We start from the raw sequence: 25,165 nt of genomic DNA on the forward strand, positions 1-25,165 counted from the left end.
TACTTCATAGTCAGACCCTTATATTACCAGTTCAACGTGTACGCTGGGAACCATGTACGAAGTTGTAATTGTCAAGATAAGGGCTGTATATATGCTGACATAATATGATCCCTCGATAACTATGCGATCGGACAGAGTCCGAAGAGATAGATTATCGTAGCCACTCCCATTGGTAGATAAGCGCTATCAAGGTGGGGCAAATCGGCTTTTTCCGATGAAGCATCCAATCTATATTGCCTTCGTAACCTACCATGAAAGCCCCGTCAAGGTTATGCTAGCAGCCATTTCCCGTATCAGTTGTTGATCCTGATTCTCATCTAAAAATCACATGTCGCAAATGCAATCGCCATTGCCTCCGGCCGAAAGGCTAGCAAAAGGAGCGACCGCGTGTCTGAGGTAGGTGACCAGATTGCGTTCGTACGTGATGATTCGGGGCTAAAATAATTCGTAGATGTCGTCGGAGAAAGCAGAAGGTATCCATACTGTTTACCCTAGGCCGATAATCTGATTGCTGATGATATGATTGCTGACATTCTGCTAAACAGTGTGATTTGAGGCATCCGAGCTGCTCTAACTGCGAAGGCGCTGGTGTCCCATGCATGACATATCACTCACAGAATAAATCCAAGGTAAGTCTATCTTATAATAACCGTAATATCACCGTACTTACCTGGCATACTTGCAGGTTCCTCGTAACTACGTGTCGGAGCTTGAGGCAGAAATCGAGAAGTTGACTCGGCAGAACCGCGAACTGAGAGCACGAGCCCAGTCCGCTTCGGTCAATGGAGAGGTGAATACTCCACGCGACAACTTCTCCCCAGGAAGTCTAGCCGCGTCTGATGCAAGTTCAAATCACGTGCAAGACTTGGTGAAGAGCGTCAGTGACGTTGTTGTCGAGCCGTCAAGACAGCCACGATTTTTAGGACAGAGCGGCGGCATCACCCTTGCCAAATTGGTCATATCAGCAATCCGTGTCGAAGCCCTACCCTCTCCCCTGCTTACTGAGCCACGCTCATATAACTATTCGTCGTCTTCAATGGCAGCCGAGGCTTCGCTTCCACCGCGTCATGCTGCAGACCACCTGGTTGATGTCTACTTTCAGTACCAAACACCCCATTTACCCATTGTGAGTCGCTCAAGGGTTGAGGAGGCTGTAGAAAGCGCATATCAAGCCGCGAGTGGCCGGGACCTTCCGGACCGAGCGGTAGAAACGGACATTTTCATGTCTTTTATGATATTCGCTATTGCCCTCTGTGACGTTTCAAACCCATCTGGAGGTCGACCAAGCCAGAGTGAGGGATGCTTCAAATCAGCCATCAGTTTGTACGAAAAGGTTGTTACGAGCTTGGAAAGTGATATCGAGACTCTCCGCACTATCCTTCTATTGGCTCAATTTATTGCACTGTGCCCTTCCCGGGGGAGTCTATGGCATCTGACAGGTATCGCTTTACGCTTATGTATTGACATAGGCCTACATTGGGAAAACGAAGATCACGCCACTAGTGTGGAGCCAGCCATGTTATACGATCACCGACGCTTATGGTACTCTACATATCAATTTGACCGTATTTTATGCATCACGCTTGGTCGTCCCTTTGGCATCATCGACGAAAGCATGCGTGTGCCACTTCCAAATCCATGGGCTGTATATCAAGGAGCACCTAGCAGCGAATCCACTGCATTTGATATCTACAGCCAACGAGCTCACAACCACCTGTTTAGCTTATCAATGCTTGAATCTGAGATTAAACATGTGCAACACAGCCAAGTGTGGACTCCGAAAATAGCCTATCCCAGGGCAAACTATGCAGTCTGGCTTCAAGATATCCAACCGCGTCTTGAAGAATGGTACGCTACTATTCCGCAGACTACCAAGGCTCACCCATCATCCATATTCGCATATCAGGCATATTGGGACTATCTATATAATAACGCAATCATCCTGCTGTACCGGCCCAATTCCACCGGGCCACAAACATCCCCAGAATCAACAGTCCTCGCTTTTAAAGCCTCTTGTCAACTTATAGGAAGTATCAAAACCCTACAACGAGAAGGGAAGGTTGATATCTTATGGAAATCGGCCCATCATCTCTTTATGGCCGGTCTAGGGGTGATATACAGCCTTTGGCACTCGAAAGAAGTGCGAGACCAGAGTCCGGTTGGGAGTAGCATTTCCACTCTTCAATCTTGCGCCTCGACGCTCGCTGCAATGGCTGAGAACTTCCCGGGGGTTTCAGGCTGCCGTGATGCTTTTGATACGCTATCAGCAGCAACCGTCGATTGGCTAGTTAATAATAATGCTGCGGAACTACACCATGGCCGTCAAGAGTTCGAGAAACAAGCAGAGGACGTCCTGCAACGACTGCAGCCGTCTCGCAGAGTGAATGACTATAATGGAATGGAAATGTCAGGCATGCTATCGGCTGATAGTTTTGTTTTCAGCGAAATGTTCAGTAGTGCTGCTCAATGGCCTGAGCCTCAACACAGCGGTCTTAGTGACATGAGCTTTGACCCAATGGCAAGAGGAGGACCTCATATTTCTTGTAATACTTTCCTAGGTTAAAAAACGGATCTAATGAATTTCTATAACTCTAACGACATCTCAAATAAAGTTATCTACATCCTTGGTGAATTATACTTCGCTTTACTTGACGGTAGCCTCCATGGTCGATTGTAAGATCCAAGAATTTCTTTTAAAATATGAGTATTTGAACTATGCAGTACGCACGATCTGTGCGTAGTCCATTAGACTTACAGAGATTGAATTCATGAAAAATGAAAAATGACTACTGGTCATTTGAGCATAGCTATTGTATGCCATATTGGTTGACAAATTACGCCTTCTTTGTTGATCAGTATAGTTTCTTATCTCAAAATTTTGCGTATCTGTTCATTTAGGCCTGATCCCTTCGCAAATATCATGATAGATCCTGAGGGGACATCACAATCGAGCCTGCTTATAATAATTTGCGAAGTGAGGTCTTGAATTTGCCAATATGAGAGTCGGAAATAGCCCCCGTAAATACCCGCTTCGCTCAACTTACATCCAACGCCAACGCTTATATCATGAGAGAGAGTTTTAGTATCGAGCTGTTGCGAGGCCGATCGACGCTTTCAATGATTTTCGGAGAGTCCCGATAGGCTACCTGGGTGCAACAGGAAACCCTCACTATCCATAATGTGACCTGGATAAAGCAGTAGAAGGTTTCAAGTAAAAGATAATAATCCGTTTTTCATTTTTTATTATCTAAAGAGACATGTTGCTTCATCCGTAACAGAATGTTTATCATGTGAGTGCCTGATAGATAAGGCCTAGACATGATCAACTTTCTCATATGATCCATGATCGGAGATTTCCGACAGATTTGGAGCTTAAATGCTAATCAGTACAACAATCACAGCCAGTAACCTTTTCGGAAAAAAGCGATGCAGATTTAATACGAGGTAGATAGACAGCTTCGTTGGGAATACTTTTTTGCAACTGTCGCCCCTCTTTGTCTATAGTGGTAAATTACCTGAGTATATAGCTGTCCCTGCAAGTTGAGTAAAGCTCTTTTAGTCACTATTTTCCACGTAGAGAAAATTCATCATGGCTACTGGAGACTCGATTAAACTTTTTACCAATCGAAACTGCCCATGTTTGTTCTCCAAGTCTTGTTTTGCTGCAACATACTGACAAACTCCTACAGGGGCACACCGTGTTCATATTGTGCTGGCGGAGCTGGGTCTACCATTCGAGGAGGAGATCATTGACTACAGCAAACCAAGGACACCCGAGTATCTCAAGATCAATCCTCGTGGACAGGTTCCCACATTGACATATGGCGACCATATCGTTTACGAATCAGATTTAATCGCACAGTTCTTGGCCGACTCAGTCGCATCGACGCACTTGACTCCGCGCACTGGAGAAGCCCAAGATGCCCTAATACGCCACAGAATCGCCTTATTTGTCGGAGCATACTTTTCAAAGGCCAATGTCTACTACTACCGAGCAATCGAAGCCAAAACTGATGAAGATGCCGAGGAGCTCGGCAAGCGCTATGTTGAAGCCGTCGTCAAAGAGCTCGAGCCACTCTTGCAAGACGCGAAACCGTTCTTTGGTGGCAGTGACAAGCTGACCATGGCAGAGGTAATTACTCTCCGACCCTTTTGAAGCGTCTTGTTTGGTTATTTTCACATGCACCCGAGATTCATAATTGCTGAAACGGCTTGCAGGTTCTGACCGCTTCCTTTATCTTGCGTATTTTCACGCTGCCGTACACCGAGAATGCGCCACTGCCAAATACCATGGTAGCTGGCTTGGAGGAAAAGGCACCCAAATTCTTCGCATGGGCCCAGGCTGCCATGAAGCATCCGTCTGTGAACGGTATCTACAACCGAGATGGTTGTGCGGCAGAGATGCGTGATCGACGAGCTAAGGCTCGTGGTTTGGCATGATTCAATTCCTATTTTTCTCGACCAAGGCTGTTTTGCGGGAGTCGTGCATCGGCCAAGATACATAAAAGTTTTCGGTAGAGGTTATTCCGTCATACTGCTATGGATTTAATTAAAAGGAATAATGAAGAGCCTACTGTCAAGTCTACACTCCGCTACTTAGTGTTCTCATTGATTTGATAAGTAGAACACCTTTCTCGACATAAACCGGCTAGTTGAGTGCCACTGTGCTAGGAGGATTGAAATAATATCGTTTTCTTCGCAAATTCGATCAAATCCAGGAGTAAGATGGCTACTATGGCCATTTAGAATCAGAAGCCTAAATTCACCCTTTCTACGCGAAGTAGTAGCAGGGATAAAGAGCTTTGGAGGCAACGAAGCCCTATTTCGTCTGATGTCCAGCTATCAGAACTGACTTCAATTCGCCAATCTTGGGGTAGACCTAGATCAGGAGCACACCAGCTTTGCATAATCTCTAGGCAGCACGGTCGGAACGTGCGGGTCGATTCAGCTAGGAAGAAACCACCATAAACACTAGGGAAACTAAGGGAAACACAGAGGTTCCAGAGGGTGGAACAGGGAGTGGAGGTGTAACCGTGTTCGTTCTGTATCGATCTCAATCTATGAATAACTACATGCTTCGTTCAGGTTCTGACTGACATTCCATATACCAGGATCAGTATCATAGTGGTGCTTTCACTAACTACACTACTTCATTGGTCATTCTTGTTTTTTGGTTTGCATTAGTTTCTGGTATTCCCTCATTTCATCGGATTATCCAGCGTCTAGATCAACAGATCTAATCTGATAAGAACCGATAACAATGTTCCCTACCGCTTTTAAGGTTCCTAGTTTAAGGGTTATTCCGACAAAGGGTCTGATATTTGTTCTCCTATCTCCGGCCTTCGGATTACTCCGAATCGGACTTGCATCATGATGCGAAATCTCCAACAGTAAAGGTCTTGCGATCGGGAAGTATTTAACCTTGGGTGATCTGCTATTTTCAATTACATTCTTTTCTCAACAACAATCTCTTGTGCCTTGCTCACTTCCGAAGTTGCTAAGAATTCATCATCATGCAGCCATTCAATCTTACTGCTACTGGGCACAACCTAAATTATCTCCCTGAATATATCGCTCGCCGACATGGATTCTTCGAGGAACAAGGACTAGATGTCAAAGTTTCTATTCCCACCCCATGGGATGGCGTACTTGATGCGCTCGCTGATGGCTCAGCCGATATGGCCCTTGGCGGCCTTTGGGTACCGGCAATGTACCGCAACCGGGTGAAAGACTACACAGTCTTTGCGCAAATTGCGAATCGCTGCCCTCTTGCCCTCCTCTGTCGTAGCCCGGCGAAAGACTTCAAGATCGCCGATGTGGCTGGAAAGACAGTTTTGATGAAGGGTATCGGTGGCGCCAGCGCTGGTCTATTCTTCAAGATGTTCTTACGCGAGAACAAGGTTGACCACAGATCTGTCGACTATATCCAGGATCTCGATGGAAAAATGCTTGGTGAGTTGTTTGAGGGGGGAATGGGCGACTATTTCGTGACGGACAACCTCTCGGCCAAGGCTATGACTGAGCGGAACCCCAACATCTCAGTTGCGATGCAAATGGTCTCACAAGGTGAGATTCCCTGGAGCGTATACTATCGGGAGACCGCGACCATCACTCCCGAAGTCCTGGATGCACAGAGGAGGTTCTGCTTAGGCCTCCGTAAGGGTATCGAATGGGTTCTGGAACATGACGCAGAATCATACAAGGACGAGCTTGCCGAACTCTTCCCCAATATCCCAGTTGATGTCGCTGTTGCCGTTACAAATTCCTTCCGTCGCGATGGCATGTGGACGACACCAATCATTCCGCGCGCTGCTTTTGACCGATGGCAGCTAGGACTTGCCGAAGCTCAGCTGCTTGAGGAGCCTTTTGTATACGAAAAATTGGTCAATGATGAGCCTGCAGTAAAGGCTCAAAGTGAAAAGATTTCTTTCTCATGAATCTGAAATGGAAGTAGTCGAGATTGAGATGGAAGTCTGAAAGAATAAAGACTCCTAAGTTATCTCATCTTGGGACTGGATTTGGTACATAACATTTTTTGAATGTTGAATATTTTGAAATGAGTGTGTTGTTATGAGATGAGCATGTATCGGGTCGAAAATGGAACGAGAAGATATACGACAGCTCAGCATGCGATTGTGGAAAAACTTAGATTCTTTTTTTAAATAGTAACGCTGAGTGTTAAAACATTATGCTACCTTGAAGCTCTGGATCTGTGTGATAGATAATTTGATTCCGTGAGCTCAAAGCACAAATTGAGTCATCACACTGATCCTACGCAAGTAACAAAAAATTGTGGGATATCAGGCCATTCCGCGGCAGAATTTAGTATTTCCCCTACGCTAAAATTGTCGCTTGACAGAATATCTGACATAATAAAAGAGCTCTTTCAGCCCTGTAGGAAGCTCCATCTAAACAGCTGCAGATGTTGTATGAGATTTTTTTCAGTTGTATGTCGAAATCGAGATTTGTATGGTGTAGTATCATAAAGGTTGTAAGAATATCTCTTTTAATTCTTCTTGCTAGGCTCTGGTGACCATCTATGAAGAGGTATATACTCTCAATAGCTGCCTTAACTTGCGACCGCCAAATAGTTAGCTTATAGCACGTGTGATTTTAGAAGTAGATTTCGAACAGGTGGTCTGCAGCATTTGCGAGAAGTCTCGGCTGCTAGTTCGGAAACATAGGGATCGTGTGAACGTTTCTTGGTAAAGGATGGAAGTATTTCGACGTTAATGGCTGCTATACCTAATCTGGCCAGAGTGAGGCCGCCGCCACTTGGTTCTACAAAACGAGGTTGCTTTACAAAGGCTCCGCAAGGACATTCTTGAGGTTCTTCACCATACTCTGGAGATGAGTCAAGCTTGTATCGGAAATTTGAGCGGCTTACAACAGGATCAAGGTTGAAACCAGTACTCTTTCTATTGACTATTAACTGAACGTGTGCGTACTCGTAACTCTTCAATTTCTTCTATTGGTTTCTCTGGGACTCCAGATTCGCAAAGTAGTTTTGAGGTATCTCCCACAACCAAATTATCAATCACAGATGTAGTACCAGTTACATTTCATTAAACTCACCTCGATCGGTTTCTTCGAGTGATAAGTTAAGCACTGAAGATAGGGCAGTAGTTGGAAAGTGCAGACTGGTCGATCGGCATAGGCCGAGGAATAAGCCGATCAGATTATCAAGGGATACAAAAAACTCCGATGCGCAACAGATGCAATAATCTTGGATCTATATAGTGTCTGTACGCCTTTATTGTTTATTTGAGATCTTTTTCTATACTATATATGATCTGATGATATTAAAGATGTGTAAAGTTCTCTTCTATTCTTTCTATGTGACCTTGATTTGCAGCCTGGAATTTTAGTTGTTATATTATAGATAATTCCAACAAATGTCCAGATCTCAGATTAGGTGGAATAGATAAAATATGCATCTATCTTTGATCTCATGATCTCATGATTTTTATTCGTCCTGAGAGTCGGATTAGTCCGGTGGCGTCTCGAGACTGGCTGCCGAGGTTGCAGGATCCTTATCTTAACCAGATCGACGTATCTATCGCTTGATACATGGATAAATATTCACAGATATATATTACCTAGTTATTTGATCAGAAGGACCCACGAACATCTTGCTCCTTATTGATCAAAGGGGAGATACATAGAAAATCCCACTTGTGACTTGCCTCTGATATTCGCTATGTCGTCTCCGGAAACCGACAATAAATCCCTCAAGAGTGATATGAAAATCCCAGAAGAGACCAGCAACGAGATCAACCATGGAGTAGGCGAGATTATATCGGATATATATATCGAACCTGAAAAAGAGGCAGCTGTGTTGAGAAAATTTGATAAATTTGTCCTGCCGGTCTCGGTTGTCTTCCTGGTTCTATCCTCATTAGACCAGAACAATGTGAGTCAAGTCTTAATTTGAAGTAACCTCAATACACTCTCTAATATTTACCAGATGGGTAATGCTAGAGTCTTTGGCTTTGATAATGATATCGGACTCAAGGATGGACAATTTGGCAATATCACTCTGCTGGCCAATGTTTGCACCATCGTCTTCGAAGTGCCCTGGGTTTTAGCAGTCAAGCGTTTCGGCGCTAATAAGTCTCTGGGAACAGCATTGATCCTGTGGAGCTTCTGCACCCTTGGAACTGCTTTTATCCAAACCTACCACCAAGCTATCGCTGTTCGTATGCTGTTAAATGCCTTCGAAGCAGGTCTTGCTCAAAGCTTCGCCTATCTTTTTTCTACTATTTACCCTCCAAACTTGATAGGAAAGCGCATCATGTCTACCAATCTTGCCATGTGTATCTCAGGTGCCTTTGGTGGGCTTTTTGCATATGCTGTGCAAACCATGGGTACTCGACGCGGTCTAGAAGCCTGGAGGTGGTTGTTTATCGTTGAATTCTGCATAACGATTTTTGTTGGCGCCCTCGGCTTGCTTTGTCTCCCAAAAACAGCCGAAACGGCATGGTTTTTGAATGCCGAGGAAAAAGAAATTATGCGTCTTAAGAGAGAACGAGACATTATGCGCAGAGGAGAAGAGAAATTTGAGCGAAAGTGGATCAAGATCGCTCTAACAGACCCTTTTGTCTACCTTCTTGGTATCGCTTTCTTTACCTCATCGGTTTCTATCAACGGATTCAACGTTTTTCTACCCACTATTCTCTCTGGGCTTGGGTTCCCTTCTCTTTCAGTCAACTACCTAACTATCCCAGTTTATTTTCTTGGCCTGGTATCACTTGTCATTCAGGTGTACTTTTCTGACAGAGTCAACCGACGAGGTGTTTTCATAATAGGTTGCTGTGTTCCAGTCGTCGTTGGATATCTTATCTGTGTCGGCTCAGCAAGTGGTGCTGCTGGTTATGCAGGAATGTTCATTCTCGTTTTAGGTAAGTGTGATCTATCTTGCTGCTGATGTTTACTCGTAGTCTAAAACTTGTCTAGGACTATATCCAATTTCCACCCTTGCTGTAACATGGATATCTATCAATCTCCAGCCAGATTCCAAGCGTGCAATTGGAATGCCTATCGCCTATTCTATTGCGAACCTGTCTTCACTGGTGTCTTCCCAACTATACCCAAGTCATCAGGGCCCAAGGTATATCACTGGCAACGCTGTCTCTGCCGGCTTGACAGTGGTTGCTGGATTTTTGTATGCCTCATGCTGGATTCTTCTCAAACGCAGAAATCAAAAGAAGGCAAAGCTTCTTGCCGAGGGGGCCACTTCTAATGGGCTTGAAGGCGACATGAGCCTTGATACCATGTATAGCCTTTAATCAGCGAATGGCTTCTATATGCTTCCTAATCCTTTGAACAAGCTTACATACTAAAAAATTCTAGCATAATGGTATCACAATGAAATTCTATCATACTATATAGACCCGAATTAGATATTGAGGATGATATCTTTTTGTGTTGATAGGAGGTTAAAAGGGTTTTACTTTGGCAGTAGAAAGTTGAAATTTTTTAACTCGGTGCATTCAGGTGAGCAAAAACTTGAGTTAAAATTGGTAACATCAATAAACCCTCCTTATCGTTCTATACCCCTCAACACGCTCCTTTCAGTTTCATCATTTTCATAAATCCCCTCAAATATACTTTCTAATCCAATTACTCTGCCACCATGAACCACTCTATTTCTCTAAACGAAGCTGCTCCTCGGTCAAGTGAGGCTGTCCCTCCGCCAACCTTCGCTGCTTTTCAATCAAGATTTGCTCATTATCGCTCAACCAACTCGACTATCACCTCGAGTACTCAAATCACCCAGTCGACTGCCCCCACAAGCAATACAGATTTATCCAGTGATGGCGCAGAAGAATACCTCAAATGCAATGAGTATGTGATGAACAAGAAAATCATATCGCTGTCCAAGACTCTCACAGCAAATCAGGCTCTATCACTCGCAGAGCAGGATGGCTTCTTCGAGAAACTCCCTATTCACCTCACCTTTACCGAAATTAGTACAACACTTGGTCAAAACCTCTGGAGTCTTGTGGAGTCCCGGTATCCATTAACGCAGAAGACCTTTCTGCCCGCCCAGGGCGTATTTATCGTCAAGATGCCAGAGTTTGGACATAAAGCAATGCCCAATTATTTCTTCCAACAATTCGCAGATTGGATCCTACACGGTGTTTTCACTAGGGCAGAGGTCAGGGCTGTGGAGATTTACGCAACCCCAACCCTCCGATTTTCAAATGGAAGTCGGAAGCAACCAGATCTCTACCTGGGCATGTCCAATGAACCATCAAATCTGCCGACGGTTGTTGTTGAAACAGGATACTCCGAATCGTACCCTGAACTTCTTCGCGATATCAGCACCCATCTGATCGGCGGTGCGCCGACAATCTCTGTTTGCTTTCTCGTAAAGTGGAATCTACGCAAGCCTTCCCAACGTCATAACAATTACAATGCGTCAGGAATCATAGAGAAATACAAACTGGACCCTACAACCGGTACACGTCCAGTCAGCTGAGATTTTCCCACCAGACTCCACTAACCCGTCGATGTTTATGACTCGCGGAGAGCTCTTAGGGGCTCACCTTGCCCTGGGGAGAAACCCAGATGACCGTCTGGTCATGGACCTTGCGCTCTTGCGAACATGTTGTACGAAGAGCTTAGCACGTTCAGGACACACCGCATTGCAGTGAAGCTTGTAACAGTATAGCTAATGAAAACTTATTGAGTTATAAATTTCAGATGATAAATAACTCACTTCAGTTCTTATTCCAAACTTCCTATCATATTCTTCTCACACCATCGATCTTGAGTTCAATATTGAGATAACCTTGAAGTTTGACATGTTTGTGGTTGATGTAAGTGTTCCGTATCTAATCTAGACTTAATGGAGCGCAGGTGGAGCTCGACTGGAACTAGCTCAGGGTTAGCTCTCCAGTCACGGTCTTTTTATTGCATTCTGAGGTTCATGACGCTGCGCTGCTCGTTCGTTGTACCTCAAGAAGTCATCCGCTACGTATTCACATATTGGGTCTGCCAACCCTTCCTTTCCTTGAGATACCCCCACTATCATAGACCTGGAGCAAAAATAATAATACTATTTATAGAATCATCATCAATTGCTGGTGCCTTATCTACCGTCCTGCAACCTCATTACCTAAAGCCGGATCGTGGCCTGCGTGATGCATTTCCCCCGATAAATCTAGCAGGCCGAGCAGGGATGACCCACATAGAATTAGATTATGAAGGCAAGGGAGCCATGGATCATTAGGCGCTTTGTATAGATGCCAAGGGATCATTGCTTCAAGGGGGATAATACTATTCAATGGTTTTTTTAGAAGTGAAGGATTATTTAGTGCGATATTTAGTTATTTAATCATGCATTAGCTTAGTCTCACCCGGCGTTTACCCGTCGCTCACCCTATTGCACACTCATCTTGCTCACCCCACGGTCGCGCAACGCTAAGGCAGCGCTCACCCGCTGCTCACCCAGGCAACAACCACCTGACTATTGGCCGCGTTACATAGATGGCGGTACGCGGCCAATAGCCCAAAAGCCTTAAGCACCTAGCTCACCCTAAAGCAGCGATAGAACTCTCCTTAGGGGGAGGGTGATTAGGTGGGCAGTGAGCTGAGCAGCCCAGCCCGTTGTTATATTCTCGATTGCTAGTTGCTAGAGCTCAAAGCTGAAAATTGACATGCGATTGCCCGAAAAGCTAGCCCTAATTGATTTGTCTTTGATTTCACATGCTGAAAACCCTCTCAGACTGAATATTAGATATGAGACTTAAATATTATTATATTACGCCTGGCTCCATCCAAAATAATACAAACACCAGGTCCATAAACACCCAAATTCTCAAACAGAGTCAAAACAAACAAGATAACACCCTCTTGTTAAGAATTCGCGAAGTATAAAGAATAGAATCGGATAACCTCAAAAAAAGCGACCTGCGCCCAGCTGTTACCACACGAGTCAGGTAGTTGGGATTAAATCCACCCCGGAACGTTCATCTTTGGAGCCGTATTCGAACTCTCGCCGCTGCTATCGGTATCCATGTCCATGTCTATTTCCATTTCCATATCGGTATCTATTTGGCCGAACGTCGTACTCGTCGTCTCGCTTGAATTGAGACTGCCAGTGGAGCTTGTCTGCTGAAATGCCTCACGCCGCAGATAGTCTTCTTGGCTAATAGCTGTCTCGTTTGCACGTGGAGCTAGTGCCTCGCGGGACGGTTTGAATGGTGATGAGGGTTGAGCTCGTGGCTGGAAGAATTGCAGCAGGGTTTGTTGTCGCGGATCAACTGTTTCGGCCGTGAAAGGTGACTCTTCTATATCCATTGCTTCGTTACACGCATCAGCTTCTAGGGCATCCTGTTGCTTTTGCGCCGAGAAAATCCAACGAAGGGTTTTCGCTGGTGCTTCGTTAGCACTTGTTTTGATGCGAGCACGCGACATTACAGCAGCGATGAGAACCAACTATTATCAACAATGGCTACTTACCATATATCTGTTCATCACTAGGCCGATCGTCGCGGAATCTCTTTCTTGTACGGCTATGGAGGTGCTTGGTATTATCGACAGCTTCCCATTTGCTGGGCGCAGGAGCGAATGGGTTGGACGGGATTGCCGTAAACGAAGCCTTGCGTTTGAGAGACATGAGATTGGATATGGAAAGAGGATTATAGATTCCAGATATATGACTGAGAACGCTCGCAAGGAACAATTGCGCGTATCTTCCTCCGAGTCGTTATTGTTGAAGAGAGAATGTGCTCTAGAGTTGCATCTGAAGGTGAGAATGGCTGGGGCGGAATGCGATTGGCTCGGCGCGTCCATGAATTGAGGTCGTGTTTACGCTAACCATATTGGGCAATATTACATATTTCAACTCCCAGATTGGGCAAATATCTGTCTTTTCAATTCTGAATTCACTACCTATTAGCTGTGATAATTTTATAAGCTAGATCCAAGATAAAATATCAACTAGAACTTAGATCCGATAATATTTGAGAGGAGATCTGAAGGCGCGTCTCCGGAGAAGACCTCCAGCCCCTCAACAAAATCATCCCACAAGTTCTTCGAGGTCATGGGGGCCTGACTATATGGCTGTACACCAGAAGCCAACAGAAGATCATTCAGCTTAGGAAGCAATATATCTGCTGCATGAGCTTCCATCTCACGTTGGACCTCCCGGCTTATCCCGCCTTGCTCAACATACCAAGCCGAATCTTCCTTCACAACCCCACACTCATAAAGATCCAACAGGCTCGGATCAATATTGGCTTCTACGGCAGCTTCATATGCCATTCTGTGGCCAATTGCCTCAACCAATGGAAGAGCAAGAGGGAGAATATCCCGATTGAACTGTTTGCTGCGGTGAGTTCCCTTGGCACCTTGTTGCAACAATGTTCTCGCCTCAGAGAACAAAGAGGCTTCGTGTCGAGCAAGAGGGGTTTTAGGATCCTTGGGGGGTGGCATCCGGTACCGGTCAATCAAAATCTCCGAAGAAAGTCCTGTATCTTCGTGTCAGATTTTCTCAATTAATCTTGATCAATTTAAGTACATACGGATGGCAAGAACTCGGATATCACCCTCTGCCGTTGATGCACCGCGCATTTCAAGCTATAGAAAGATTGGTTAACTTGAACTAGAGTTCACGGGTGGGTGATCTTGGTTCTTACCTCCAACTGAAGAATCTGATTACTCTCATAATGTCCTTGCCAACCACATCGTTCATTTATGGCCTTCACACTCTTGCTGAAATGGCCCAGTGCCACTGCTTTGAAGGCTGTGGCTATCCCGTGACGCACTCTAGGGTCCAAACTCTGATTTCTGAATGCATTTGCTGCAGAAATAAGGAATGGTTCTAACACACTATACTGGGCGACAGCGTGGAGGATGGGCATTTGTTGAGTCCGGAACTCAATCACAGCTACTGGGCTTCCATTGTTTCCACTGACAAGCCTGTTCTGGCTGAAACTTGCGCCATTGAAGGCGGCAAGTTTGAGAAATGGAATAACACAGCCCGAGAGGAAGAGAGTTCCGACTGCAACGCGATGAATTGACTTGAAAAAGCTCTCTCGTTGGTTCTGAATCTCTTCTGTGCTACCCAGTAGGGCAGATATTGGTAGGCGAACATGGTCAAAGTATGTGATAGCATGGTCGACCGGGTGTGTGCCAGTCCGAAGAGGTAAGGCTCTTTTCATGAATCAGCCTTCACTCAAACTTCAAGCAACTACAATTGGAGAGGTTGGAGAATTACTTCGACACGATACCCTTGCACATTTCTTTTCCACTTCCAAGCTGAACTAGAAACGGCCGGATTCCACAGTCTTTATTCCTATTCACAAGACGAGCCATCACAATTGCAACTACTGGAATACCACCCCTGGTAGTAGTCGGCGGCATAACCCTGGCTATCTTTTAAGTATCACATGGCAAATCATGAATGGAATGTGATATTCTCGGCTTACTTTGCATCGTTTGGGGATGGAGTGTGGAGATCAATTTCACCACTGGGGAGAACCGTTGCAGTTGTCTGGATATTTCGTGCATCCAATCCATGACTGACTTCGGTCAACATGAATTGTGCCCTGAATATCAAGCTAATGTCAGCTTCAAATTGGAAGATGAGCCATCACATAAATCATCTTAAGCAAAATACTTACGAGATGTCAAAGTCCAAAGCAGATTGAAGAATTGGCTGAAGCTCAGTACGCTCCAAGGCAAAAGGAGCCAGTGTGCCCACAAAAAGATTACATTGAATACTGAGCAGGGTAAAGGCTCCTCCATCAAGTGCTACCAGAGGCTCTCGGTGCAGCTTCCAGAACTTAGGGGTGAGATATAGCACATCCTTGAGTGTCAAACCTGCACAAGTATTCGCTTAGTAGACGTACATATATAACTCCAGGGCTACTTAGGTAGGTGGCGGTGAATGAAAAGAGAGTGACATACCATAGGCATTGGCAAATGCTTTCGCCCTCTGGTAAGTCAGTCTGGTAGAGTCATTCAGGCTATAACTCCGCGGGGTAGGCTTGAAAATATCTGAGCTTGCCAGAGCATCCAAGCTGGCATTTGGTTGCTGTAGCTGTTTAAGCTGCTGCTGTAATCCAGCTTCCATAGTGGGAAAAAAGATCTTTCTTGAATTGCGAATAAACAGGTGAATTCCAGTTAAAAGATCACCTTGGAGGCAAGAGAAACAATTAAGTAATTTCTAAAAGTAGTAACAATTTTGTACTTAACATAGCGGATTGAAGCGGACTACTCGTCAGAGCTTAGGTGGAGTGCCGATGCATAGTGAGATTTTAGCAAAACACCACTCAGGTCTAGTCCCGTAGTACACTATCCTACGCCTTTATTCATGAGGGTTTTTTTCTCTGTAAGTCGTTATAAAGTATCCGTAGTTCTAAGTTCATGATGCTCCAAAACTATCAACAAAGTTAACGGATCTGCCAAGGTCATACCAACAAACCTCGGAAGTCCCGAGCTGCAACGACATGTGAATAAAGTCAAGTTGCTATGGTCCATCACTGATTACCTGAAGCGGTTATAAACTTGAATTGTGAAGAGCCTTGGTTGCGCGACCCTGTTGTTCGAGGTTGCATAAGAACTAGTCCGAATACGGCATGCTTCTCGTACATGTCTCTATTTAGAAATATGCTTTATTTAAATATTAGGTCAGTTGACCCCTTTTGCCCTTTTGTATTGACAAAATAGGCGAGGGTTAAGTAGCGTAAATTGACTCATACAATCATATCATTGGGGGTTCGGATCTCGATCTACAGTGCTTTTGTATACGAGAAAGAGTATCACAAATGCGCCATTCTGTAAGATACCACTGTGGACCAGTAAATCAAACTCCTAGATAATGGATACTGCTGAGAAGTCTGATTACTTCTTCAGTATTAGAAATATACTGATCTAGATCAGATACTCGCGGGGTCCCGATGTCTCAAAAAAGCACTCTTAAACAGCATATCTGCTTCTGGAAGGTATTGCGTAGCAATAATCAGGAAATGGGCTTAATTTTAAGGAACATCTAATTTCTTCAAGCTCGTATGCAGAAATGAGGACTTGTATGTTTTGAAATGTCTTAAAAAGGCTATATTCAACGAGAGTTTATCACTATAGATGAAGAGCAACAATTACTCGTCAAGAACACACTCTTCAGAAAATTGAATATTACTGCACTTCTCACAGTGGTTGGATGTGAGTACTGTGACCAATTCATATTGGAGGGAGTTTGCTAACTTCGCCTATAGACGTCGCAGTGGTGACAGACAACTTATTATCATTGCTGAAGCATATAGCGTTTCACCCCCTCCAAGTGGTCCTGATGAGGGAGATTGGGAAACGAAAACCATTGATTCATGGCAGTTAAGGAGAGAGATATGCTCTATTTTGGAGAGATGCGGCGTCAATGTATATAATATTTAGAAAAAATAGAGGGTTGTGGCGTGGATTTGGAAAAAAGACGGGGCGTGGCACACCAAACACGGGAAACATGTGTTTAGTGTGCTGATAAGACACAGATACCCGGAACTGAGTATACAGGCGGCGGGGTGGCAGGGTCGACCCTAGTGGTAAATAGCCATCTTATGTGGTAATATGCAAGATTTGACTTACGGTGCTTCAACCCTACCACCCCGCCACCTAGCTTCAATTTTCGACAATTTACCAGGAATTTGTAAAATGTTTCTTCCTTCATTCAACAATGAAGCAGTCAACTCAATTCAGATTTTGACAATATATATACAACTATTAAAGGAATTGCTAAGAATAACACGTTTGAACTGGTTTTAGGAACTTATTATCATTTTTTGAAGTTTTCATCTAAAATTATAAAATTTCATAACAATATATATCTATAGACTGGATCTATTTACATCTTAGTCCTTGCTAATCGATTCCTGTCTCTTACCATCTTTTACTGATCTTTACCATTATTTACCAGACTTTATAATTTCTTGGAACATATCAACTATTATCTATTCAAATTAAATACAATACTGTCGGTACACCTGTATCAAGTGTGGAATAACTATTCGATAGGCTAACGCCCACTTCTGACACCTATTACAGGTTGCGCTTTACGCCCCTATAATATCTTTGTGTTCTCTTGAAGTGGTTGTAAAGTCTGGTTTTTCATTCATGGTAAGGACTAGCTATTTATCCTACAAGTCGCTCTTCTGTCTGAGACGAATGTGTTCCATCGTCTAACACAGAATAGTCGGTAAAGACGGGACATCACAGTTACATGTATACTGTTTGTAACGGGTTGATGCCCGCCATATGGATCTTGGTGCCCATTATCCACTCTTACTGCAGTAGGATCACGTGACTCCAGGGCCCTTCATCCTCGACTCCACGCCGACTCTCTTACATCCCTTAAGGATTTTGTACACAGTTTGTGACCTAGCTAGTTCTGAATCTAAGATTAGCTTTACTCCTTCACAGAGATCACATCCTTAGAAATCAAGCGATATGTGTAGAGAAGTATAAATAGACGAAAAAAACAAATACCCAAATCTTCAGTCTAGTAAACAATGGTAAAGATCAGTAAAAGATGGTAAGAGACAGGAATCGATTAGCAAGGACTAAGATGTAAATAGATCCAGTCTATAGATATATATTGTTATGAAATTTTATAATTTTAGATGAAAACTTCAAAAAATGATAATAAGTTCCTAAAACCAGTTCAAACGTGTTATTCTTAGCAATTCCTTTAATAGTTGTATATATATTGTCAAAATCTGAATTGAGTTGACTGCTTCATTGTTGAATGAAGGAAGAAACATTTTACAAATTCCTGGTAAATTGTCGAAAATTGAAGCTAGGTGGCGGGGTGGTAGGGTTGAAGCACCGTAAGTCAAATCTTGCATATTACCACATAAGATGGCTATTTACCACTACCCGACGACTTTTTTTTTTTAGCTCCCCGACAAACTTATTATGATGTATCATATCACCCACAAAAAATGAAATGCAGAGTTTTTATTGGCCGATAAGACGAAAAGTTCGTCGGGTGGTAGAGTGGTAGGGTCGACCCTGCCACCCCGTCGCCTGTATACTCCCCGGAACTCTAATTGCTCCGCTGAATTCCCACTTTTTAGTCTCTTACTGCCTAGCACTGCTGCCTTGAATCGACCACTATTAAAGGCTTCAATCCCCCGTATTATTGAATACCTGATATCATAAGAAATACAAAATGGGTGGAACTGGTAAAATTAATCACTTGATCATCACCGCACCGTCTGCTCGGTTCGAGGAAGTCGTCCAGTGGTACATAAAGACATTATGTCCTCTAGGATATATAGAGCTTCATCGCTTTCCCGGGACAGTTGGGCTTGGTCCTGATGGCCATGCTGACTTCTGGATCTCCGCGAAGGAGGATTGGACACAGAGCCCCATTCACGTCGGGTTTACTGCTGCTGGTGAGTTGCGGACAATTGGTTCTTGTCTTTTGAGAAGAATATGCACTAAAGACCGCACTAGATCATGCCACCGTCGAAGCTTTTCATAAGGCAGGTATTGACGCTGGCGGTGAATGCCATGGTGCCCCGGGCTTACGAACACACTATCATGCAAATTACTTTGCGGCCTTTTTGCTTGACCCCCTTGGCAATAATATTGAAGCTGTAAATATATTTCTTGTCCTTCTCGTTCTGGCCAAAGCACAGGGATTAATAAAAATATCACAGGTTGATCACGGTATGTGAGTGGATGATAGTCGAGAAAGAATCCACGCCTCTCGAGAGTCTATATCGTTTGTATGGCTCCTTTATCTTTATATAATTATCAGATGAATCAATCAATCATTTGCCGTCGGGAAGTTACTGGCTTTTTTCAGACCATGTTATTGGCTGTTGTATGCAGGTCCTTCCTACAGTCCTAGTTGCAGCTACTACTTATAACCATCAAACAATCGTATGGCTTCAATGTCGGTTTACTCTTTCTCTTCATCTCGACTTGCATCAAAGTATTATTTAAAGGGTGAAATCTCTTAAGGTGGGCTCAGAAGTGCTACCTTGGGTAATATTGGAAGTGCTAGAAATTACACACGTTGACAGTTAGACAATCTTGAGTTGTTGAAACAAAAACCATGTTTTGAAAATTTGAACATTCTTTTCTACTAGTAGCACAAACATACGGAAATACTGTAAGTAAATTTCCTTTAGGTGCGAAAATATAGTCATGCTACTCTGCTCCGTAGTAGTCAGTGGATTACACTATAATTACGCCATCATACTAGTGCAATACCACTTTGTAAAGACCTGAGAAGTTATAGTTAGATGAAAAGCAGAAAAAATAAAATATGAAAAAAATAGTGCCATCGCGTCATCATTTTACACATCTTATAATGGGCTCATACTTCGGTTGCCTGGAGCTATCGAACATCTCATACTTCAAATACTGAAGCATTCATATCAGATATTAAAATATCAAAGGTGCTATTAATGATTAGGAAGTCAAGACAGAGCCTAGGTAATCTCCCTAATTTACCTAACTTTAGCTACGTTGATGGCTAATCCCTTACAGATACAAAATGACATCCAAGAATCTGAACCAGACCAGCAGCGAAATTATTCTTGCACAGTTCAGAACCGACCGTGCCGCTCACTCGCCTTATCCTATTCGATACCTTTTAAGCGATAGCGAGTTCTGGCAGGATATATTTTACGAGATTCCGCATGCCGTGGCCGCCCTTGATCAATATACCCGCCAGCGAAAACACACCATCGAGTACAGCCATCCAGTATTTAAAGCTTGGCCACGTCGCTCTTCTCAGAGTAGACCCGGCCCTGGCAATAATGCTGTAATAGGAAATACCAAAGTAGAAAGGGTTCATAACATTCTGAAAAAGCAAAATAGGTAAATAACCCTGTTCTACTAACTCTACCAGGCTGATAAGGTTATTAGCTCATCCTCGAAGGAAAAAAAAAATGACGTCCAAGAATCTGAACCGAACCAGGACCGATAAAATTCTTGCAGAGTTCAAAATCGACCGCGCTGCCAACTCGCCTTATCCTATTCGATACCTTTTATTCGATCGCAAATTCAACCAGGATATGTTCTACGAAATTCCGCAGGACGTGGAACCGGAAACCCTCAAAGCTGCCCTCAATCAATATACCCGCGAGCGGAAAAAGACTATCGAGTACAGTCATGCAGTTTTCAAAGCTTGGCCACGCCTCTCTTCGCTGGGCAACCCCAACTATAGCAATGATGCTGCTAGCACCCAGTCTGACTAGCGGTTGGGAATTATCTATCTACGGCGATAGTGAATGTGAGACCAGCGTGACCTCTTCATTTGAAGCGTCTGGCGATAGAAACTATACTCGTTTGACTAGTAGTCGCCGCAGCTTTGAATGGGATAATGTTGGCGACTGTATCATGACTCTTTATTCTTCGAGTGACTGTGACGAGGATACCCTTTAACTTTAGAGAATCAGATGATTGTGTCCCACCTGATTTTATTTAGAACTCGTTTGATGTATCAGGGTGCTGACGCTTCTGTTAAATCAAACGGATTTCTTTACTTCTCTTTTTCTTTTATGAATCTGTTAAGGAAAAAGCTGATCTCTTTTTTTGTAGTTCTGTCTGTTCAATATTGAAATTTATCAATCTCGTTTTGTTTATATATGGGCAAATGGGTCAGAATGGTCAAGAATCTTGACCTGACCTAACCTAATTCCCATATCTAAGTTTTGATTGCCTTATTATAACCACAAAGTTCTTTATATTAGAGTGTCGCTTCTCCGTATTTAGCCCACTTCATTCTCACGAGTGAGGCCACACAGAACATTAATACTTATCATGCCTATAATAGCATAGACAACCACTTTTTATAAGGACGGACTTTATCGCGTGTCAGGTTTATAGTGTGATCCTATAGTCGAGCGTTCGGCATCCCGCGCCCCGAGCCCCGCTATGACGCTGCCCAAGATGTCCCCCGCTTCTCAGCTCCTTTAGCATCCTTCTATTAACCCTGATATTTGAAACTATCACACATCACCATGCCTGCTAGAGAGGCTTTACACGCCGGTTCGTGGTACTCGGATAGTCCCCAGACTCTCACTGGCGAGCTGGATGACTGGCTAGCACAGGTACCGGAGGTGATGGACCATGTCAGCTCACTTCCGGTTCCTGGAGCTCGCGTAGTTATTGCGCCGTATGTATTCCCATCTTTATAGCACAAGGGTTAAATCGCCTTTTCTGATCAATGTTGGGATTAGACATGCTGGTTATGCCTACTCAGGACCCTGTGCAGCCTATGCGTACAAGGCACTTGATCTATCCAAGACGTAAGCTTTCCTGACTCATTCATCGCATGGTTGATTGACGGCTCTAACTATTGAATTCAAGGAAACGCATCTTTATACTGGGCCCCTCCCATCACCACTCACTCTCTACATTGGCCCTCCCCGAAGTCACATCATATTATACCCCGCTCTCGGACGATCCTCTCCCTCTAGACACCGAACTGATTTCTAAGCTCCGAACAGCGCAGGCCACTAAACCAAATGGATCAAATATCAGCTTCACGACTATGAAAAAGTCTGTTGACGAGGAGGAACACAGTATCGAAATGCACCTGCCATTCATCCACCGCCTCCTTCAATTGCAGTACCCGAACACTCCGACATCACAATACCCTAAATTAGTCCCGATCATGGTCGGTAGCACATCTTCTGCGACAGAAAAAGCATTCGGAGCTTTACTTGCCCCATACGTAGCCGACCCATCCAATGCCTTCGTCATAAGCTCTGACTTTTGTCATTGGGGCCTCCGCTTCCGCTATACGTATTATGTTCCGCAGGCACCAAAGCCAGGGCCCGAACTTCCTCTGTCGAGCGATGTGCTACCACAACCCAGTATTGATCCGCTTCATGTTGCGGAAAGCATCAATGTGGTCTCGGCTGGGCATTCCCTAAATCGGCGAGATCGGATCTCGAGTAAGGAGCCGGCTATTCACGAGAGTATCTCGGCCTTTGATATTGCCACCATGACAGCCATCGCAAGCGGGTCTGCAAAAACGTTCCTTGATACTATCGAGCGTACGGGAAACACTGTCTGCGGTCGTCACCCCATTGGAGTGATCATGGCGGCAATTGAGGTTGTCACGGCGAATCGACCGGAGGGCGAACAGGGTCAGTTCCATTTTCTGAGGTATGAACGTAGCTCAGATATCGTAGATGTGATGGATAGTTCTGTGAGCTATGTGTCGGCTTTTGCAGTGCTCTAGATCTTCAACGATACTAGGTGAAGTGTCTACTCTGATGTCGTATCACTTTGAAACATTACTTTTCGTACCAATTTGCGTGCATACCATATCAGGCCCGTGGGCTCTCAAAGGCTTTTAGCGCACAGAATATCTATATATTCCAGACTACATGAATTGACCAAATTATCACTTGCGAAAGTGAATGCTGAAAGTGAGTGCATTTTTTAGAAATTTGAGACTTGTGAGTCTAATCTCTGATATAACAAAAGTCACCAAACCCTAGGCAGCTTCGAGTGGCCGAATTTAAACAATCTTTTGAATGGGTTCAACCTCCCTTTGACTCTTGCCGTAATAAGAGGGCGTCTCAACTTTGAAAAGTGAATTTCTATCATCTTCAGGAGACACGCTGGATCGGGGCACTCAAGAGCCTGTATCAAAATATCACGCTCATTATATCGGTCACGATATCCATTTTCTTTATCATCTCCTCCACCATCTTTTCCAGGCTTTTCTTGATGCTTGAATGAACCACATCTACCCTGGGATTCCCTACAACATTGGCACCGGCCTGTGCAATGCCCGACTCCCTTGCTTCTTTCACTGTTCCAAAGACGATTCTCACAGCAATTGCAGCCTCGGCTGCAGCATCCGCCATTTCTCATACATTGAGCGATGAGATCCTTCTGAAGATACCAAGCTGGATCCTCTCGTATTTCCTCGTACATATCCTTCAAAGGCTGTCGAGGGAGACGCATCTCAGCATGATAGAGCTGCCACTCCCTCTGGTATATTGCTGCTTTTGCCTTTTCGATTTCTCGCTCAATATCTTCAACATTTCTCTTGAAAAGCCTTACAAGCTCACAGGCAGTATTCCGGAGGTCAGGTTTTTCCCTTCCGAAATCGTGGATTATCTCAAGAAATAGCTCACGCATCGTGATAAGAAATTCCTCTTCTTGCACGGATTCTCGAAGCAGATGCTCTCGGGTAATGATGTTGGCAAATGTGGAGGCGGGACACTGAAGGCCCTTACCATACTGGAAAACGCGATTGCGCATCTCTTCTTTACTGTAGTTTTGTGAAGGCTTGAAGCCTTTGATCTCTCCGAACATCAACTCAAGAGCCCAACCTGGGCAGACATCCCGGAAAATATTGAAGACCTTCATCTAAACAAGATTAGCACACTATACGTGACCTGTCAAAGCGCTGAGAACTTACTGATAATCTAGACTAGAATTCGAATGCATATGGATCAGAAAGAAATATTGGGGGGTAGAAAGAGATTAATCAAGTGCTACTAGAATGAGATCCATGGATCGATTACTTTTACTAGTACTCCGTATACGTGAAGATGATGTATATAGTCTAGCGCTGTCCCAAAACAGCTTAGTTGCGGGTTTTTCCTCAGCGGCAAAAAATGAACGACAAGGTGAACACTTCATTAAATGAACTGATCAAAACAAAGGGTGATAACCCCACCAATGACCGAGTGAGCTATAAAGTTGGATAGCTTCGAATACACTAAATACCTAGGTACGGACGTAATCCGATTGGGACCCGTTGATTAGAAAAAAGCAAGACAAGGATTTGGGAGTGACTCGTGGAGTGATTGATACTCCGTAGGTAGCACCTATGTATAAACCACAGAATCCTTGAATTCTCTCGATACGTTCCTACCTAGGTAACCTTGGAACCTTTCAACCTTTAGTTGGAAGGCACCTTTATTGGTCAATGAGCGCAGTGCAGATCACCCTGTCTAACGTGAAGTACTTCAAGCATCACCCTTGCTTAGCTTAGTATATATGTTCGTAATCATTGGTCTTATCTCATTAATGGATTTGAGGAAAGAGAAAGGAGTAGATAACTAGAGGTAAGTATAGAGGTATATAAGTAGACTAAGCCTAATTGGGAATTAGAAACAAACTCATCCACGTGATGACTCAGTAAGAAATGTCCGACCTTTGACAGTCTTGGCCTTTGGGCCCACTAACAAAGAGCTCCGAAAAACTTCAAACATGTGGGCTATGTAGAGTAACCTAGATGTCGTTCCGACTCGTTGCTCGGGGAGTACTCTCAGAAATTGCCTAGAATAACGAAAGAATCGGGATATTTCCAAAGTTCGCTCACCGATAAATGATAATTTTGAGTAAAGGTTGAGGCTCTAAGTTGGCTTTGTTACTGAAGTCTTTGACTTTTTTTTTTGTTACATGTCGATATCACTTCTTTAATGCAGGGCCCAGTCTGAAACATATCGAGGAGAGATATTAACGCGGCTATCGAGAAGTGCAGTACCATCTACTACGAATCTATCTTACTAAATATCTCTAGAGCCTTTAGTCAGATCTCGGAAACTTTTATTAGTGGATATCTGAAACCTAGCTAATCCTCCTTAATGACTTTACTTTTACCCCTGGACTTGCAAAGTCCTTGAGTAGTAAAATTGCAATTTGCGTCCCTCAATCTAGGGCCATCTTATCG

General features: G+C 44.0%; 12 protein-coding genes across 12 annotated transcripts; 9 read left to right on the forward strand and 3 right to left on the reverse strand.

Moving 5' to 3' along the window:
• Positions 1–337: 337 nt before the first annotated feature.
• N7495_008309 (Zn(II)2Cys6 transcription factor) lies at positions 338–2,563 on the forward strand (the record flags this gene model as incomplete). The annotated part of the gene is made up of 4 exons (XM_057210960.1): positions 338–396; positions 452–473; positions 546–629; positions 686–2,563. The coding sequence occupies 4 exons, from the start codon at positions 338–340 to the stop codon at positions 2,561–2,563; spliced, it is 2,043 nt and encodes a 680-aa protein (XP_057060503.1).
• Positions 2,564–3,589: 1,026 nt separating this feature from the next.
• Positions 3,590–4,440, forward strand: N7495_008310 (glutathione S-transferase family protein; the record flags this gene model as incomplete). The annotated part of the gene is made up of 3 exons (XM_057210961.1): positions 3,590–3,638; positions 3,690–4,132; positions 4,219–4,440. The coding sequence occupies 3 exons, from the start codon at positions 3,590–3,592 to the stop codon at positions 4,438–4,440; spliced, it is 714 nt and encodes a 237-aa protein (XP_057060504.1).
• A 1,073-nt stretch (positions 4,441–5,513) lies between these two features.
• On the forward strand, positions 5,514–6,437 carry N7495_008311 (ABC transporter substrate-binding protein; the record flags this gene model as incomplete). The annotated part of the gene is made up of 1 exon (XM_057210962.1): positions 5,514–6,437. One exon carries the CDS (start codon positions 5,514–5,516, stop codon positions 6,435–6,437), a length of 924 nt encoding a protein of 307 aa, XP_057060505.1.
• A 1,763-nt stretch (positions 6,438–8,200) lies between these two features.
• Positions 8,201–9,788, forward strand: N7495_008312 (uncharacterized protein; the record flags this gene model as incomplete). Its single annotated transcript, XM_057210963.1, has 3 exons — positions 8,201–8,413; positions 8,468–9,401; positions 9,457–9,788. The coding sequence occupies 3 exons, from the start codon at positions 8,201–8,203 to the stop codon at positions 9,786–9,788; spliced, it is 1,479 nt and encodes a 492-aa protein (XP_057060506.1).
• A 347-nt stretch (positions 9,789–10,135) lies between these two features.
• Positions 10,136–10,984, forward strand: N7495_008313 (uncharacterized protein; the record flags this gene model as incomplete). The annotated part of the gene is made up of 1 exon (XM_057210964.1): positions 10,136–10,984. The coding sequence occupies one exon, from the start codon at positions 10,136–10,138 to the stop codon at positions 10,982–10,984; it is 849 nt and encodes a 282-aa protein (XP_057060507.1).
• A 1,472-nt stretch (positions 10,985–12,456) lies between these two features.
• Positions 12,457–13,126, reverse strand: N7495_008314 (uncharacterized protein; the record flags this gene model as incomplete). Its single annotated transcript, XM_057210965.1, has 2 exons — positions 12,457–12,898; positions 12,966–13,126. The coding sequence occupies 2 exons, from the start codon at positions 13,124–13,126 to the stop codon at positions 12,457–12,459; spliced, it is 603 nt and encodes a 200-aa protein (XP_057060508.1).
• A 323-nt stretch (positions 13,127–13,449) lies between these two features.
• Positions 13,450–15,586, reverse strand: N7495_008315 (putative acyl-CoA oxidase; the record flags this gene model as incomplete). Its single annotated transcript, XM_057210966.1, has 7 exons — positions 13,450–13,979; positions 14,034–14,088; positions 14,148–14,664; positions 14,729–14,878; positions 14,940–15,059; positions 15,135–15,333; positions 15,421–15,586. The coding sequence occupies 7 exons, from the start codon at positions 15,584–15,586 to the stop codon at positions 13,450–13,452; spliced, it is 1,737 nt and encodes a 578-aa protein (XP_057060509.1).
• Positions 15,587–18,673: 3,087 nt separating this feature from the next.
• On the forward strand, positions 18,674–19,184 carry N7495_008316 (VOC family protein; the record flags this gene model as incomplete). The annotated part of the gene is made up of 2 exons (XM_057210967.1): positions 18,674–18,899; positions 18,961–19,184. 2 exons carry the CDS (start codon positions 18,674–18,676, stop codon positions 19,182–19,184), a joined length of 450 nt encoding a protein of 149 aa, XP_057060510.1.
• Positions 19,185–20,011: 827 nt separating this feature from the next.
• On the forward strand, positions 20,012–20,341 carry N7495_008317 (uncharacterized protein; the record flags this gene model as incomplete). Its single annotated transcript, XM_057210968.1, has 1 exon — positions 20,012–20,341. The coding sequence occupies one exon, from the start codon at positions 20,012–20,014 to the stop codon at positions 20,339–20,341; it is 330 nt and encodes a 109-aa protein (XP_057060511.1).
• A 67-nt stretch (positions 20,342–20,408) lies between these two features.
• On the forward strand, positions 20,409–20,904 carry N7495_008318 (uncharacterized protein; the record flags this gene model as incomplete). Its single annotated transcript, XM_057210969.1, has 2 exons — positions 20,409–20,623; positions 20,709–20,904. 2 exons carry the CDS (start codon positions 20,409–20,411, stop codon positions 20,902–20,904), a joined length of 411 nt encoding a protein of 136 aa, XP_057060512.1.
• Positions 20,905–21,482: 578 nt separating this feature from the next.
• N7495_008319 (protein MEMO1) lies at positions 21,483–22,711 on the forward strand (the record flags this gene model as incomplete). The annotated part of the gene is made up of 3 exons (XM_057210970.1): positions 21,483–21,637; positions 21,702–21,770; positions 21,832–22,711. The coding sequence occupies 3 exons, from the start codon at positions 21,483–21,485 to the stop codon at positions 22,709–22,711; spliced, it is 1,104 nt and encodes a 367-aa protein (XP_057060513.1).
• A 248-nt stretch (positions 22,712–22,959) lies between these two features.
• On the reverse strand, positions 22,960–23,853 carry N7495_008320 (uncharacterized protein; the record flags this gene model as incomplete). The annotated part of the gene is made up of 1 exon (XM_057210971.1): positions 22,960–23,853. The coding sequence occupies one exon, from the start codon at positions 23,851–23,853 to the stop codon at positions 22,960–22,962; it is 894 nt and encodes a 297-aa protein (XP_057060514.1).
• Positions 23,854–25,165: the final 1,312 nt, after the last annotated feature.

The sequence above is a fragment of the Penicillium taxi genome (genome assembly GCF_028828555.1).
Source record: "Penicillium taxi strain IBT 34144 chromosome Unknown utg000005l_segment0_segment0, whole genome shotgun sequence".
In the NCBI taxonomy this organism is placed as follows: Eukaryota; Fungi; Ascomycota; class Eurotiomycetes; order Eurotiales; family Aspergillaceae; genus Penicillium; species Penicillium taxi.